This window comes from Nannospalax galili, unplaced genomic scaffold (genome assembly GCF_000622305.1).
Source record: "Nannospalax galili isolate Female #2095 unplaced genomic scaffold, S.galili_v1.0 scaffold1639, whole genome shotgun sequence".
Taxonomy (NCBI): Eukaryota; Metazoa; Chordata; class Mammalia; order Rodentia; family Spalacidae; genus Nannospalax; species Nannospalax galili.
Window position 1 is genome coordinate 1,147,257 of NW_008343206.1, and position 15,900 is coordinate 1,163,156.

General features: G+C 55.8%; 2 protein-coding genes across 3 annotated transcripts; both read left to right on the forward strand.

The window, feature by feature from the left end:
• The first annotated feature begins 1,144 nt into the window (after positions 1 to 1,144).
• Positions 1,145 to 1,990, forward strand: Ins (insulin). 2 transcript variants are annotated; one of them, XM_008839204.2, is made up of 2 exons: positions 1,145 to 1,331; positions 1,822 to 1,990. In XM_008839204.2, the coding sequence occupies exons 1-2, from the start codon at positions 1,145 to 1,147 to the stop codon at positions 1,965 to 1,967; spliced, it is 333 nt and encodes a 110-aa protein (XP_008837426.1). In that variant the 3' UTR covers positions 1,968 to 1,990. The 2 variants fall into 2 exon arrangements, with proteins under 2 accessions (XP_008837426.1, XP_008837427.1); XM_008839205.1 differs by having other exon boundaries at positions 1,858 to 1,967.
• An 8,931-nt stretch (positions 1,991 to 10,921) lies between these two features.
• LOC103738998 (insulin) lies at positions 10,922 to 12,632 on the forward strand. Its single transcript, XM_008839231.1, has 2 exons — positions 10,922 to 11,184; positions 12,416 to 12,632. The coding sequence occupies exons 1-2, from the start codon at positions 10,922 to 10,924 to the stop codon at positions 12,630 to 12,632; spliced, it is 480 nt and encodes a 159-aa protein (XP_008837453.1).
• Positions 12,633 to 15,900: the final 3,268 nt, after the last annotated feature.

Below are 15,900 nucleotides of genomic sequence, written 5' to 3' on the forward strand. Positions count from 1 at the left end.
CAAGGTGCCTATGTATCCCCTACTCAGTAGGTCCACTGTGGGGTCCTGGGTGCTCAGAGTATGAATGACTGTTGGGTAAGAGGGAACAGGAGCAAGGGCCAATCCAGTGACTATACCTCTCAGAGTGCGATCAAGTCCAAATACATGCACCTAGACCAAGGGTTTTTGCTGGCTGGCTGCCAAATCAAAAACAGAGGGGGCTCAGGACTCTCAACCCCTCGAGCCAAATGGAAGCTAAGAAGGGTCTCATAGCTACGAAAGAGTCTAAACTAAGAGATGGAGGCAGAAGGCTAGGGGGCTCTGAGGCATGCATCTCTGATAAGGGCCTGCTAGTTTCTAGGTGCTTATCTTGGGATACTGGCCACTGGAAGAGGGTGTACCATGGGATGTCAGTCTAGCTGGCCCCAGAGTGGATGATGGGATATGGCTCTAGCCTGAAGGGGGAGATGGACCAGGGGCTCTAGCAAGAGAGGAAAGGAACACCTAGTACCTTGCCCTGAGCTCTGCCTTCTTCTTGCCCTTGTGGGTGAACTGGGTTCTCAGCTGGAGCTGAGGTTCAGATTATTTGTGGGGACTGTGACATGGTCCCAGGGACAGAGGTGCCAGGCAGCCCTAGCAACCAGGGACTGGTGTAGAAATTGTTCAGGCAAAGCGGTCAGGGGTTTGGAGGGCTCACTCTCTCAGGGAGCAATGGCCTCCACTGTGAACTGGATCATCAGGACATCAGGTCCCTCATTAAGACTCTAATGACCCCAGGTGCTGACGTCCACAGAGAGCTTCCTGCAGACCCAGCACCATGGAAGTGTTTGGAAACTGCAGCTTCAGCCCCTCTGGCCATCTGCTGACCCACCCCCTGGAGCACTTAATGGACCAAGCAGCAGAGCGTAGGGGCTGGGAGAAGGTGCTGTGGACTATAAAGCTAGCGGGGACCCAGCAGCCCTAAGCCTTGCGGGACCAGCTATACTCAAAGGCATCTGCGGAAACAGGTGAGTGCCCTCTATGCTGGGCTTGGCTCCTAAGTGGGACTCTGGGGACCTGAGGGAGGATGTGGGCTCCTCTCTTGCATGGGGAGTCACCAGATGGGTCACCTGCCCTCTCCGCTGGCTCCAACCCTGCCTGTCCCCCAGATCATTGCTGTTCTACTATGGCCCTGTGGATGCGCCTCCTGCCCCTGTTGGCTCTGCTGGCCTTCTGGGGGCCCAACCCTGGCCAGGCTTTTGTCAACCAGCACCTTTGTGGCTCCCACCTGGTGGAGGCGCTCTACCTGGTGTGTGGGGAGCGCGGTTTCTTCTACACGCCCAAGTCCCGCCGTGAGGTGGAGGACCCACAGGGTGAGCCCCACCCCACCCCCAAGTGTCCATAGCCCTGGTTCTCCTAACCCTCAGCACCTTCGGTGGGGGATGAATTTGGGGGATGAATTTCATCACGCAGATTGTTTCCTGGGTAGGAAAGGTCTCAGGGTGCAGGACATGGGAGAGGAGTGTAGGAGCCTCCTCTTCCTGCCTGCCCATGGTCTGTGCCGATGCAGAGGACAGGGGCAGGAGTGAGTGATGGCCCTGCCCTAGGACTTCTGGGCTGTAGGGCACCTATTTGGACCCCCTGCACTGCCTCAGGGATGAGATGTGTGGGTTCTGGAGCCCCGTGTAGCCACGTCCGGGGTCCTGCCCTCCACATGGGCAGCCCCTGCTACTTGGGCCAGCTTAGCAGGGGGACGGAGGGGGACACTGGGTGGACAGGCATCAGACACTCCTGACTGGCTCTTCTGTGTGTCTCTCTGTGCCGCTGTTGCTCTGGCCTGCTCTGACACTGCCACCCCAGCAGTGGGGCAAATGGAGCTGCCCGGGGGTCCTGGGGCAGGCAGCCCTCAGTCCTTGGCACTGGAGGCAGCCCTGCAGAAGCGTGGCATCGTGGATCAGTGCTGCACCAGCATCTGCTCGCTCTACCAGCTGGAGAACTACTGTAACTAGGCCTCGCCTCTGCCCAGCCTGCCTTCTTCATCAGGAATAAAGCCCTTGAATGAGCACTATGAGGTGTCTGTGTGTGGAAGAGGGGGCTGGCTGGGGTGGGCACATGCTGGCCTACCTTCCTGGCCATGATGGCTTCTGTGGGTCCTGCCTGAGACGGCCTTCCTGTTCCTCTTTACACCCCCAGATTCCCGCTGGCTTCCTGATGATTCACAGGTCCCCGCTGGACCAAACCCAGGGCACAGGCATACCCTCCCAGACTGCCCATAGCCCCCATCCTGAGGTGTCACAGAGGACAACCCCCGGCCCCACTGCTTCTGGGGCGGGGGGGGGGGGTGGACAGAGAAGAGCTATAGAGTCTCTGGAGAGAGTGAAGGCAGCAGGGAACTGACCCATCCTTGCCCCTCAAGGGCCCCAAAGAAGAGAGGAGACCAAGAACATTCCAGGGACAGCCCTCACCTAGCCCTCCTGGGCTCTGTTTTCAGACCTATTTTGGATGGGGTCCCGGGAGGGGGGTAGGAAACAGAAGCTAGGCTTAGAGAATAGGGTAGAAAAGGGTTGGAAAACTGGAGGCCAGACTTCTCTATGTGCCATCTCAACTCTGGGAGGTCCAAGGACAGCCCCAACCCTGTCAGACTGCCAAAGGGACCCACTAGTGCCCCAGAAAAGCCAGACAACCCACGTGGGTGGAGAGACAGACTGAAGGACTCCTGTAGGCACTGGGCAGGGGCCTGAGAACCCGGTTCCTCAGGGGCATCCCGTTGTGTGGTCTAGACAACACTGGCTGTGAACAAGTCAAAAGATACCAGGCCAGGGCTGGGGTCTTTAACACCTCCACCTCTCCTTCTAGTTAGGTGGTGCCTCTCAGCAGAGGACTGGCAGTCCCCCTAGAAGTATCCTTGGTTCTAAGGAGAAGACCACAGAGCATTCATGTCTCTGGGGAGTCCTGACACAGAGCACTGCTCTCCAAACCCACTAAGCACAGCTTGGGCACCACCTGTCCGGTAGACAAGAGCCTGAGGTTGCCAGGGGTGGCTGAGGTCTGAAAGGTCAGCGGGTGACCTTGGTCACCCTGAGTCCTGGACGACCTGCCAGACCAGTCTGTGCCTCCCTGAACGCTCCACCCGGGGGCTTCAGCGGCCAGACCCAGGGCTGCACTTGGACCTGGTGGCTGCAGGCCACTATTGACTGGCCTCTGAGCTAGGTACAGGCCTTCTGACAGGGACCCGGTGGCTAGGCACTGTCCTCTGGCAGCCCTGAGGACCCCTCCCCAGCCATCTTTCTCCCTGTGTCCATACCACAGCCCCACTTAGAGAAATGTCACAGGCCCCAAGCAAGCCCCGCCCTTGGAGTGGGGGCCAGAACTGGGCAGGCGGGTGGACGGATGGACGCTGGACCCGGAAGAGGAGGGGAGGAGGACCCTGAGATCTGTCTATGGGAACGCCCTGGTGGCCAGTTCACACGGCCTGAGGCAAGGGCGCCCTGCTGGAGTGGAGGTATGTGAGCTCCCACAGAGCAACAGCCTGAGCTGGGACTAGGAAGTGGGCTGACTGGGGTCTGCTAGGCCGCTAAAGAGCCACTGGCTGTGACTGCCCGGGGCCCTGGGTGGGTGGGTGGTTGTATGACCCCACCTTTCAGGTGCCACAAACTCTCTAGGGGACATATGCGTCGGGTGGGGGAAGCAAGCCCGAGGCTTTGGGGTCTTGGGCCCTCTGAGGCTGGCCCAGCTAGCTTTGTAGGACTGTCGTGGACCCATGCTATGGATCCTGGGCACTCAGAAGCATGGTCCAGAAACCAGGGTCCCTGTCTGTCTATGGCTTTAGTCCTAACACAGGTCTCATGGGAGGGGCAGGCTGCCCACCACAGACTATCACACTGTGCAGGACCCTCAATCTACCCAAGCTAGGGTGCTTCCCCACTCCCTTCTTGAGGCCTCCTCCAACCCTGGTCTAGGACTCTCTTCCCTAACCTTCCTCATTTGCTCCCCCCACCATGGGGGCAGGACCCTGGAGACAGATGTGGCTCAGTCCCACCAGAGGAGACAAGAGGTCGTCACTCAAAGTGTCTGGTGCCCAGGTAGCAGAGGCATCATTGCTTACCTAACGGTGACCCTCCTGAATGCTGACCTCAGGCATGCCAGCTGGAGACTTTGGATGATGCTCCCTGGAGCCCCCAGGTCACCCCGTGTCGGTCAGTCTGTGGATGTGGCTATAGCGGACCTGCTGGCCTCTCCTTACTCTGCCTCTTTGGGAACATGACAGCCTGTGGCACTAAAACTCCTATATACCCTTGGAACCCAGGCTCCACTTGCCCATGGGGCTGAAGATGATAATCAGTTACATCCAGGCATGCCTGGTGTTGGGGCTGGGGCCATTTCCAAGCGCTCCTCCATGGGAACAGTGGGGGCGGGCCTGCTCCCCAACAACCTCCATCCCAGCCTGGTCTGAGGAGGTGTTTCAGATGCACACATGTGTGACAGAGACTCATACCCAGGACACACAAAAGGAGACTGAGGCCCGGAGCCAGGATAACCATGTATCCAGGCACCTAAGATGGTCTGCCAATGTGGCTGCCTCCAGGCTCGCTCTCCAGATCGCCTCGGCTGTTGGCACAGATGACCTGGCACCTTGGCCTGGCCCTGGGGACAGTATTTGTCTTCTCCAGTTACCAGTAAATATTTACTGTGATCACTGTTCTCCGGGCCCTAGCAGACCCTGAGAGACATGAGAGGTGGACTCAGGGATGCAGAGGTTCACTTCTGCCCTTCAGGTCCTCATGCCCAATGGGGGTCCAGCCTAGAGGATAGAAAGCAATCCAAGACCATGTGGTTCTTAAGCCAACTTGCCCTGGGCAGCACCAAACTCTGACTGAAGGCTCTTTGGTTTGGTTATGAGTGGAGGGGGACCTCTGGGAAGCCTGTCCACAGATTCAGATGAGGCACACCCCAGTGCAGATAACTGTTTGCAGGGTACTTATTTATTATCTGGGAATTCTGGACAATGTCGCCAGAAACGGCTGTTCATAGATGTGACCAGCAGAGGGCACCAAACCCATGCTTTTGAGGCGCTCCAAATCCGCATGCCCAGTTGCTCATCCTTTAGGGGGCTGCGACTGGCTCTCCTTGTTCCTGGCACCGACAGGGACAAAGGGGCTGCCCAAAGGGTTGGTGGCTCTGGACTCTGGAAGTGTGAGGTGTGTGAAGAGAGAAGTGTCTCTAAAGGTGCTGGGTGTGCAGGCCCAGCCCGTCAGTCCCTTAGGGGTTCAGACGTCCCAGATGCCCACAGAGCAGATAGACAAATGTCCAGGTGTCTGCAAAGTCAGAGGATGTCTCAGGCTACAGACATCTCCTGCCCACCTAGACTTACAGACATCTGGTGGAGACTTCTAGGGCAACTCTAGCCAACCTCACACTATATAAAACTTCCAGGGGCTCAAGCCGCCTGTGTCCAGCTGGGACGCCTTGATGGTAAGGCCCCAGAGGTCTAGGGGATACTGAGACTTGGGGTCAAGAGGGGCCCGTGGTCCTTGGTCTGCTTGGAACTGCGTCAGCCACATTGGGAGGAAGGCCAAGTCCTAGTTTTCACATGAGGAGAGGGCTACAGGGACCCCAGGGTGCAGGAGGCCTCGGGCGGGATTCATCTGGGACAGGGTCAGCTCTTTCCCATGTCTAACCCTCCTTACTGAGAGGAGAGGGAAGTCAAGTCCGAAAAGAATGCTGGGGGTGGGGTGGCCAGGGGTCTGGGAGCTGAGGATCAGTCTCGAAGCAAGGTCTCCCCCCTCCCCCCCGCAGCCCACTATTGTTTCTGGCCTTGCCACAGAACAGCAAGGCAGATTCCTTCGAAAGTGAGGCTGTGGAGGTGGCCCAGTCATGCTGTGCTGGCGCCAAGTCCCCCAGTGGCTTCCTGCCAGCCCCTTGGAGTCATTGACCCACTGCTTGGCCCCCAGGTGACCTGGCCCTACCCCACCTTGATGCAAACAACTCATTTCTACCTTTCTGCTGGGGAACCAGAACGCTGTCCATGACCCACAGACCCTCAAGGCTGACCCTAGAATCTGGGCCTGAGCCATAGGGTTACCCAAAACAAATGAAACAAAACAAAACAAGACCCTCTCTCTCTCTCTCCAAGGGGTGGCAGGGGGACAAAGCCAGGGCTCATCAGACTAAGGGTTGCCATGGTGATTCATCACCTGCTCCCTCACCCAGAGGCTCAAAGTGTCTAGATCCAGCTAGCTGACCCCTGGGCCAAGGTCACAGACATTGGTGGTTGGTGGCTGAGCCAGCCAAGCCCCAATGGCCAAGAGTGGCTCCCAACCATGGACTGATGAGGGATTCTTTCCTACCCACACCTGTGTTTGCCAATGACAGAGATGGGTCTCATAGCTGCCCCAACCTGGAAGTCCGCAGATCCTTATGTTTCTGAGAGGCCTTGTCCCCTGCAGCCCAGTGGAGTCTTCAGAACCGCACTGCTGGCACCGACCCACATTCCACCCTGGCCTCCCTCTGTCCCTCCCAGCCCATCTGTGTTTGTGGACAACAGAGCAGGGGCCCGAAGCCTTGCCAGCTTGCGGCTTTTCCCGCTGAGACCCTGGGCTCTCCCCTCTGCTCTTCAAAGCCACCCTCACTTAGAACTCAGTCCTGTTCCAGCTGGGTCTCCGGCCCCCTTCCCACCCCCAAGGCCTACTGTGGCCTGGGCTGCTGGGAACCTGGAAAAGTCCTAGTTTCTATGGGGCCCAGGTCTTCAGCATGAGTCACAACACCTGATGGCCCAGCGGCAGTAAGGGTGGGCTTAGGACTATGAATAGACTGAGGCATGGGACCTGTGTGAGATCCCATTGATGGCTGCCTGGCCCTCCCCACACCTGACCTCTGAGGGCCAAGGACATCTCCGGCCAGACCCTATGAGGGTAACACAACCCAAAGGCACCATGTTTAGCAGCTAGGGCAGGCACGGTCCCCTTTGCTTCCCTTCCCTGGATGAGGAAAGAAACCTGCAGATATTAAGTCACTTTCCCAAGGTCACAGACCTAAGCCAAGGCATAAGCCTCTACCTGCCTGACCCACTGGCTCTCGCGCTTCAGCCCCACTGGCGCAAGGAGGCTGAGGGTAAATGGGGAATTAAGGATCTGAGGCCTCTTACCCACAGAACACACCACTTGTAGAATATCTGATGACGGTCACCCTTTGTTTTGGTCACAAGCAGCCCATGTTTCAGGCCTTGGGAAAGGAAGGGCTCGACACAAGTCCGTTGGCTCAGGGCAGTGACTGACCAGGGGTGATGGGGAGACCAATGTGGGCGTGCCTCAAGGCCACAGACTGCAAGGCTTGGATGCCTGTTCCAGGAAGCCTCCATGTTACCCATCCCCATCCCAGAGGATGGAGGTTGGAGGCCTCGACTCACCTTGGAGTGGACCATGAGAAAGGGGCTGGGCAAGAGAGCAAGCTTGGGGAGAAGCCAGCCAGACAAGGGTGTCCTCTGATCTTGAGGTCCATCATGAGTGTTGAGAAGGTCTTTCTTTGTGGCTCTTTGAAGCAGCCCTAGCTAGCGTTCCCCCACACCCCAGAGTCCCCTCAGGTGTCAGATTTTGCTTGAGCAGGAGCCTTTATAGACAAGTGTTCCAGGGCCACAGGTTGTAGAATACCCAGACTGCCTTGCCACATGGTTCTAGAAGTGAATGTTCTGCCATGAGCAGCTAGGTCAGCAGTGAATTGAACATTTAATTTTTAAAAAAATTTATTTTAGTGTTTGAGAGTATTGCCTGCATGCATGTTAAGTGCACCTGTGTCATGCAACGCCCATGGAGATTAGACAGGGTGTCGGATCCCCTGGAACTGGAGTTACCGACAGTTGTTAGATGCCGTGTGGGTGGTGGGATTTGAATCTGGCAAAGCAGCCAGTGCTCTTAACTGCTGAGCCATCTCTCCAGCCCATAGATTGAATATTTAGAAACACTTTTAGGTGCTCGGCAGCCTCCTGTGTGCCTCCCACACAGCACATAGAACTTGGGACATCAGAAGGGGAAATGGATCCTGGCAGTGAACTTTATTACCAAAAGTCAGCGAACAGAAGGTGGATTTGCAAAGGGGCAGTTACCAGTCCTTTGTGCCCGCTTCACTCCTGTGTGAATGCACAGAGGGGATAGCTATGAGGGATGAGCTCCTCAGCCTCCAAGAACAGGGTTTCCCAGGTCCTCAGCTGTGGCCTTAAGGCTTGTGAGAAGGTAGCGTCAGCCCTTAGGACGTGCTGGGGCTTGGATAAATACCGTATGTGGAGAAGGTTGTTTTTTTCTATGCTAGGCATTGAACCCAAACCTCACACATACAAGGTACTCTGGCCTTGAACTACATCCCCCAAGTCCCTGCCCTTTTCCTGATTCCCAAGGCTTAGTACCTAGTCAATTATTCCAGTGTAAAATGGATTCTGAGGCAAGGCAGACACTTTGTGAAGCTGCGATGCAATTACTTAAGTGACCACAAGAGGGCACTTGAATTCCCTTACCAGGTGCAGGAAGGGCGGACCGCCAATAGGTATTAAAAACAAAATTCATCACACCCTCCCTCCTTCCGGGGACCCCATTTCTGATCGGGGGTCCCTAGGATTCTACCTAAAATGACACGTTAATAAATTCATTTTTACTATGACTATGATATAGCTTTCTTAGAACTAAACAGGTGCTTCAAGGTATTCAGGGTTAGGTGGCTCTGGGTGCTCATTTAGCCACAAAGTCCTGGGACAGGAAAATAAAGCCAAGTTCTGTAAAACCAGGACGGAGGCAGAAAAGGGTCTCAGGTCCAAGGACGGGACTACAGCACCCACCTGTATCCCTATACCACCGAGAACCTCTCCCCTGTAGGCAGAAGGGTCCCAGCTCCGCCCCCCCACTATTTCCCCTCCCAGAATATCCCCAAATTCCCCCAAATAAGAGCTTTGAATAATGTCGTTATAATTCCAGAAATGACCACCAGATGTCAGCATGAGGCCGCTTTAGCAGTCCAGCGAAGAAAACTGGGTGCTGGGAATTTCTGGGGGGATACTTCAGTTTTGTGTTGCATAAACGAGGATCCGGCCAGACCCCCTGAATGAAATGACTCTCTCTCAGGCCTGACTAAGAAGGCTATTGCTATACTATGCCCTTCACTCTTGTACCCCCATATTTGTGGCCCTTTTCACCTGTGCCCCCCCATGAAATATCCATCAATACAAGTTATGATAAAGATCACATTCCTCAAATCCTAACTCACTGATGCCTGATGCCCCTTCCTGCCTCTGAAGCACCGTGGCTTAGCTGCTCCCCCCGTGGGGATCTAGCCTGGATCCTTTTCTTCCCCTTCCCCTTGGTTAAACATCTTGGGTTCCAGGACCTTAATAGAATAAAAAAAATCCTGGCCAGAGGTGGGAAGTCCAGGGTACAGCCTGGGAGGTATAAAATTCATTTGCTTGTAGGATTACGACCTGTAGATGTAGCCTGTTTTCCCTTCTAACCCCTTAACCGGTCTACCTGCTCAGACGGCACCCCCTCTTGTGGCGTGCCCATGGAGTCCCCTCATGGGCCTGGAGTAAGCCTTCGCCTTCCTCATGCCAACCTTCGGCTTGGTAAATCTTAGCCAAGTGTTCTCAGAAGGCCTCAGCCTTAGCTCCTAGCTGCACCCAGGCATATGGAAGCACACGCTAGAGGGCAGCACCTGCTACACACGTCCAGCATGAACTCCAAGGAGAGCTAGAGGCAGCACAAGGAAATGTTTTACCCTCAACAGGGGACATGGCCCTGCTGTGTGTTCCAGTATGACTCGGGGTCATTAGCATACCTGCATACCCCTCCTCAACTACAAACACTTATTTTAGTGAGAAGTCTTCCTCTCTTGGCCTGTGCTTTGCTTCTTCTCTCATGGGATCTAGGTCTGGGACGTGCATCGCTATCGTGCTGGGCCAGCACCATCAGATATGAGTCCCTCAGGTTTGACGATCTTTCCCCATTCTCCCTAAACGTGTCCTATCTCTACCACTAAGCAAAGGACTTTAGGTGGGACTTTGGACAACAAAGAGAAGAGGGAACGTTAAACCCTAACCTGGGCTGATAAGCTGGGTAAGGAAAAGAGTGATTAGGATGCAGACGTGCACAGGTTGGGGACTAGTGGGTCTCTGTGGGGTGCACAGTTCTTTATCTGTTCTTGAGTCTTTACCGCAAGCCCAGGGACAGCAGTTTCAGATTCCCAGTGAGACTTCATTCAACCAGGCAGTACTTCTATCTGAGCCCTACCCCAGCTGCTGTCAGCCCCCAGTCTGTGCTTTAAATGGAGTTTCGGCTAGGCTCCAAAGAGCATGAGCCCTGCCAATCATCCTACCCAAAAGGGCAGGCAACTGTCATTGCTGCATGCCACTTGCACCAGTATACTTAGCGCTTAGCATCACATGGGGGTGTGTGTGTCAGGTCAGATGTGCCCCGTGAAACATGAAACGACACAATGGCACTGTGCCACAGATGCACTGGAAGCACTTAAATAGCAATTTTAATATTTATTTTCGAACCCAGATTATTTAAATTAGGCCACGCCCCCTTTTTACCTGTGCCACGCCCACAGACATTCCAGGGTGTCAAGTGACTGCCAGGTGTGACGCCACATCCCCTCCCCACCCCCTGCACATAGTCCCCACCCCCACCTAACCGGAAGTTCATTTTGTTTCATGCCACGCCCACATTTACGTCTTTCCGCCTGTCAAGTATGGCCTGAAGCCCCGCCCCCTAATGCCCCCATGCCCTAGTGTGGGAAAGTGCCACAGTCAGCTGCCCCAGAAGGCCTAGCAGTACCGTGTTGGCATATCGTTTCCCAAATTTGGAGGGGCTTGGGGATGGGCGTGGAGGGGACGAGGAGGTGAGGGGTAAAGTCACAACCCCAATTGGCACTTGAGAAGGTGCCTGGCTCAGTGGAGAGGAGAACCCTCTTCTAGGGACCTGTTATCATGCACACTCTGAAAGTTCCTTTCATCGTCTCTCCAGCCTCAGCCTCGTCCCCTTCCACCTCCTCAACGTCGTCGACCCGGCTGGGGGGTCTGGGCACCACAGCCAGAGCACCCTCTGCTTTGGCGGAGGCTGCTAATACTGGCCCAGCCATCGGATCATCGTCCGGGCAATTTCGGCAGAGAGTCTTGGGCACCAGTGACTCCCCAGTCCTCTTTATCCACCGTCCGGGCGCTTCGGGGACTGCGAAGCGACTAGAATATAGGTAACTGGCTTTCCTGCCCTACCTGCTGCACCCTCTGAGTATGTTTGTGAAATTGCAATTTAAGCGTTCTAGCACTGGTAGGTGGGCTGGGGACTTGGGGTGCTTGGGATCCTGGTACCTGAAAAAGACCTGGTGGGTCTGGTGGGGCAAGCTACCTACCTAACTTCTGAGGGGGCAGGAATGATAATTGGGGAAGGAACTCCTTTTACAGGGCTGCAAAAAGTTACAGAGGGTTTTGCAAGGAAAGTTAAAATTTCCTTCACTAATCTGCCAGGCAGAATGGGAGGGGTAGGCCTGTTCTACCCAGCAGGAAGGAGTACACAGCTGTTTTTGCAAAATGTAAAAGGCAAGGGTTTTTCTGTTATGAGAAGTTTCTCTGAACGGGAGATTCTGGAGCAGGGCTGTGTGGATATGCACACACACACACACACACACACACACACACACACATACACACACACAATTGTAAGTAAAGGTTTCTTTCCTAACCTCCTACACCTCCTTACTATCATCAGGATACCAGAGAAATGGAAGAACTATGAAGGGACTAGGTCCCTTGAGATCCCCCAGCAGGGTTCTAAAAGGAAAGCTGCCTTCCTTTTTAACAGTGCAAGGGTCCCTGTGCCCCCCCAGGAGTCCCTGCCACAAATAAAAATTTGGGGCAGTAGCAGCACCCCTGGGTGCACATTCATTTGTGCATGAAGTTTTTCTTCCCGGCACCTGGGATCCCAGACTGCTTAATCCACCCAGTGTGGTATTTATGGGAAGGGGATTCATTTCCCTGAGAAGCCCAGCCACCCCTTCCAGGGGCTGTGTTCCCAAGTCCTTTGATCCCTGCTCACATCCAAGGTAGGAATGTTGCAGAGAGGAGTGGGAGACTTTCCTATTTTGTGCTGTGCCCCCCCCAAGGCAAGACTTTTGTGTGCAACACACCCACCCAATACTAAGGCAGAAGCTCACCCCTGACTGGGAAGGGACCAGCTCGTCCTTCCTGCAGGAGGGTCTCCTGCCTCTCCCTGGACAGTTGTCACACTTGGCACAGTGACTGCTCACCAGCTGCTTTCTCCCTCTACTTTGGAAAAAAAGGAGGTAGGCAGCTGCCAAGGACAGGAGGGGACAGAGTGACCCACAGGCTCCCTTACTCAGCAGCAGGGGAGGGGGTCAGGCTCAGCTGGAGGAAACCTGTTTTTTAAATAATCTCAAGAGGGGGCTTCTCTTCTCCCCCTCCCAGGGGCCGAGTGATCACCAACGAGCTTGTGGAAGAAGAGGACCCCAAGCCCCAGCAACAGGGTCTTGCATCTCCTCAGGCTGAACCACCTGCCCAGCCTGAGTCCCAGCCTGAGAACCAGCCTGAGAACAACCCTGAGCCCCAGCAGGCCAGAGCATCAAGCCCGGAGCCCAGCTGCTGCGGCCTGTGGCCCAGGAGATCCCCACGCTCACAGAACTGAAGCCACCCCCCCTTGCCCAGTCCCAGTCCTTCCTCAGAGGTGAGTGTCCATCAAGCATCCAGCAGGGCAGAGGCATCCCAGCACAGTTCTGGAGTTGCGATGGGGCTCCAGCACATACAGTCCCTGCCCCCGCCCCTCGGTTTTACAAGGAGCCAGCAGAGGCTGGGGAGTCTGTTCAGAGTCACATAGTTGACAACTGGAATTTTGGTGGGCTCCAGGTTCCTCTCCCTGGTCATGGAGATGTGGGCAGAGCAGGCTTCTGTAGAGTGGAGGTCTTCTGGGAGTCCAAGGGCTAAGGCGGCAAGGGCCACAGGGAAAGTCCAAGAGTCCAAGAGAAGGCAGGAGTTCCAGGCGAGGACAGCATTTGATAAGGAGAGAAAAAGAAAAGAATCATTAGCTAGAAGGAATTGGGAGGCGAAGGAAAGCTGGACTCGGGTGTGAGGCCCTGTTCTTCCTTCCCTGGGCTGTGCAGCTGCAGCTGTGGTACCCTGTACCAGTGGCTTGACCTCTCTGTGTCGATTCCTATTTGTCAAAATGTGCGACAGTCTCAGGCCTTCTGGTTGAATAGTGAACGGCAAATGAGATAATGACCAAAGAGGCATTCTGAGACCTGTGGAGCGCCTTAGGAGTGCTGGTGTCCTGATTCCATTGTGTTCTGAAGGCCACCGGGCTTCCTGTGTTGAGTGGGGGGTGGGGGTGGGGGACAGCTAAAAAGGGCCTGGGGCCAGAACCAGCGGTGATTCTGTCAGAGCAAGTGCTTCTCGCCTTGTTGGTGGCTGTGCAGCTCACTGGTCAGGTACTGGGGGCCGGGGGGCGGGGGCAGAGGCTTTGTGTCTCAGGGAACACTGGAGGTTGCGGGGACAGCATGGGTCTGTGTCCTTGTGCCTGAGTTACCAGTGGCACAGGCCTCCCCCAGCATGCAGGGTGGTAACCTAACCACCTTTCAGGCTCCATGTCATGCCAGGAAGAAGCTAAGACTCTTCTCTTAAAGGTTGGTTGAGGCAGTAAAGCGGTAACAGAGTGATGTGGCCTCAGTCCATCCCCAGCACATCCCTCTTCTTATGTCCCATTTCCCTAGTGCCCCCACAACCAGCCCTTACTTACTTTTGGCTTTGGGTGTGTTGGTCGGCTGGTGGTGCCAACCTCCTGTCGGTGGTTCAGGTCTGTGTCTTGATCCCTGGCTTCCCAGGCTGACACCAAGCAGTGCCTGGGTCCTCCTGGTGCAGAGTCCTCCACCGTCCAGTCTGGGAGCCGAACAGAGCATGGCCTCTGTGGCAGGCACCCTGCAGGGGGTGAGGGAGGGCAAGGCTGGGGACCCTCGGAGAACCGAGCTGGGTGTGTAAAATGCTGGACTTGCTCTCAAGGAGAGAGGGGAGCAGCTAACTCAGAGTCAGCAAAGCTGGGAGAGGACCCAGGGATAAGAAAGGCCCGCTGCCTCCCCGAGAGAGGACAGACAGGCAAGTCTAACAGAGCAGAGCCGCTGGCTAGGGGTACAGCCTGGTTTAGCGGGGGAGTCTGAGTCTTGAGGGGTATTCAGTTTCCTCAGAATTCAAGCTTTTAACCCGGGAAAGCTGACAGGGTCTGCCCTGCTGCAGGGATGGGGGCTGCGCTGAAGTAGTCTGGTGGGTCAGCCCCATGACATCCTAAAGCTATTGTAAAACCCTTCCTACCTGGGGGTGAGGGGAGCAAAAAATAGGGGAAAGTAGAGGGCCTTGGGGTCAGAATGCAGCCGCTCTTCTGGCTGGGGGTGGGCTGTGCGCTTTTGAGCCCTAGGTTGACCCGGAACTGCACCAGCCTCCTGACTGCCCCTTGAGCCACCTTGACTAAATAAGGCCAGGCAAGGCTCTGTAGGCAGCCTGGAAGGGGAAGAAAGCACATTCCCCCCCCCCCCCGCTGGCTTTGGTATGGCACCCATGCCCTGATGACTCGGCAATGGGCACCTCAAGGTGACCTCAACGTCTACCTACCTGGAACAGTCCAGAAGCACATCTCCGAGGGTGTCCGTGTGTCTTGTTCGGGGTGAGGACTTCTGTGGGGCAGAAGGCAGAGAGTAGGCCCCGAAAACAGGCCACTGGTATGACTTCCGACCTCCCAGACCTCCACAGGAACAGGAAAGCAGGATTCCAAAATGGCGCTTTGGCCCCAGTGTCCCTGGTTCATCCCCAGCCAGGACCACATACCTGGGGGGAAGTGAAGAATGCCCCAGTTGGACCTTGGGAGCCTGGTCTGCCTTTCTTCCTAACAGAGACCCTCAGTAGCAGAGGCTTTGAAGCCGGCTCTGGCCCCATTAGGTCTCAGAGTATGGATAAGCACTTCTTTTTTTTAACATTCCGCACCCCAAAACTTACAAGTCTCCCTGGATTGTGGAACATCACCACACCCCAGTCTTCCTAGCTAGAGGCTTCTTCATCTATAGGCACACACCCAGGCAGGCCAGAAAGCCAAGGACAGAGGCTGCAGGAGGCTGGTGGAGGGGGGGCAGCATGGGTGGGGGGAGACAGGCCAGATGTTCTTGGAATAGGACACGGGGGTGATTGATGCTGACTGGAATTTGAAGGGGGAACATTCCCCGCGTGCCTCATGCTCCGGGTGGAAAACGGGGTGGGGGGAAATCTCTCACCCCTGCCAAGCTAACTGAAGGAGATGCCTCACCCTGTCTGGGTCCCCACACCTGTCCAGTGACATTAACTCCTGCCTCCCCAGAGTGTCAGGCTTTGAGAAGCCTCCCCTTATTCCATCCCAGGACTCTCTATGGGCGACTATAGGAAGAAGCAATGGTCACAGGCATGGCCCTAGGGTCCCCCCGCCCCCCACTGTGCTGCTACTCAGCAGCTCCCCCTTCGACACCCCGCCCCAGGCCCTGCTAGAGTCGAGGCCCTTCTCCTCCAGCATTGCCCAACGCTGAGGGGGTGGCCTTCCTCCCAGCACCAGCAGCAGCAGCACGGTGCGCCAGCGTGTGAGTTTGATATTTGCCTTTAAGGAGCTGGACTTTCCCCAGACCGCTTGGAGAGGCTAGTGGCAGAAAACCTCAGAGAAAAGGAGAGGAGACCCTTGATACCACCGTGCTGTTGCGCCCCCCCCCGCGCCCCCAGTTTCTCTTGCCCTGATTTCCCCATTTCCTCTCCTCTTTCGCGGTGCCCAAACAAAACTGGTTCTGTTGTTAGGAGGCTGGCAAGGCCGGATAAGCGCGCGCGGGGGGCACCGGGGGTGGCCGTCAGGGGTGCCCAGGGCCCCCAAGCCGAGCTAGGGACGAGCCTGCCCCCGGCGG

Bases quoted from the DNA above. Each gene is read 5' to 3' on its own strand.
- Ins (XM_008839204.2), top strand. From the start codon at position 1,145: ATGGCCCTGTGGATGCGCCTCCTGCCCCTGTTGGCTCTGCTGGCCTTC. The intron at 1,332-1,821 runs GTGAGCCCCACC...CCACCCCAGCAG, and splicing joins TGAGGTGGAGGACCCACAGG to TGGGGCAAATGGAGCTGCCC.
- LOC103738998 (XM_008839231.1), top strand. From the start codon at position 10,922: ATGCACACTCTGAAAGTTCCTTTCATCGTCTCTCCAGCCTCAGCCTCG. The intron at 11,185-12,415 runs GTAACTGGCTTT...TCCCCCTCCCAG, and splicing joins GCGAAGCGACTAGAATATAG to GGGCCGAGTGATCACCAACG.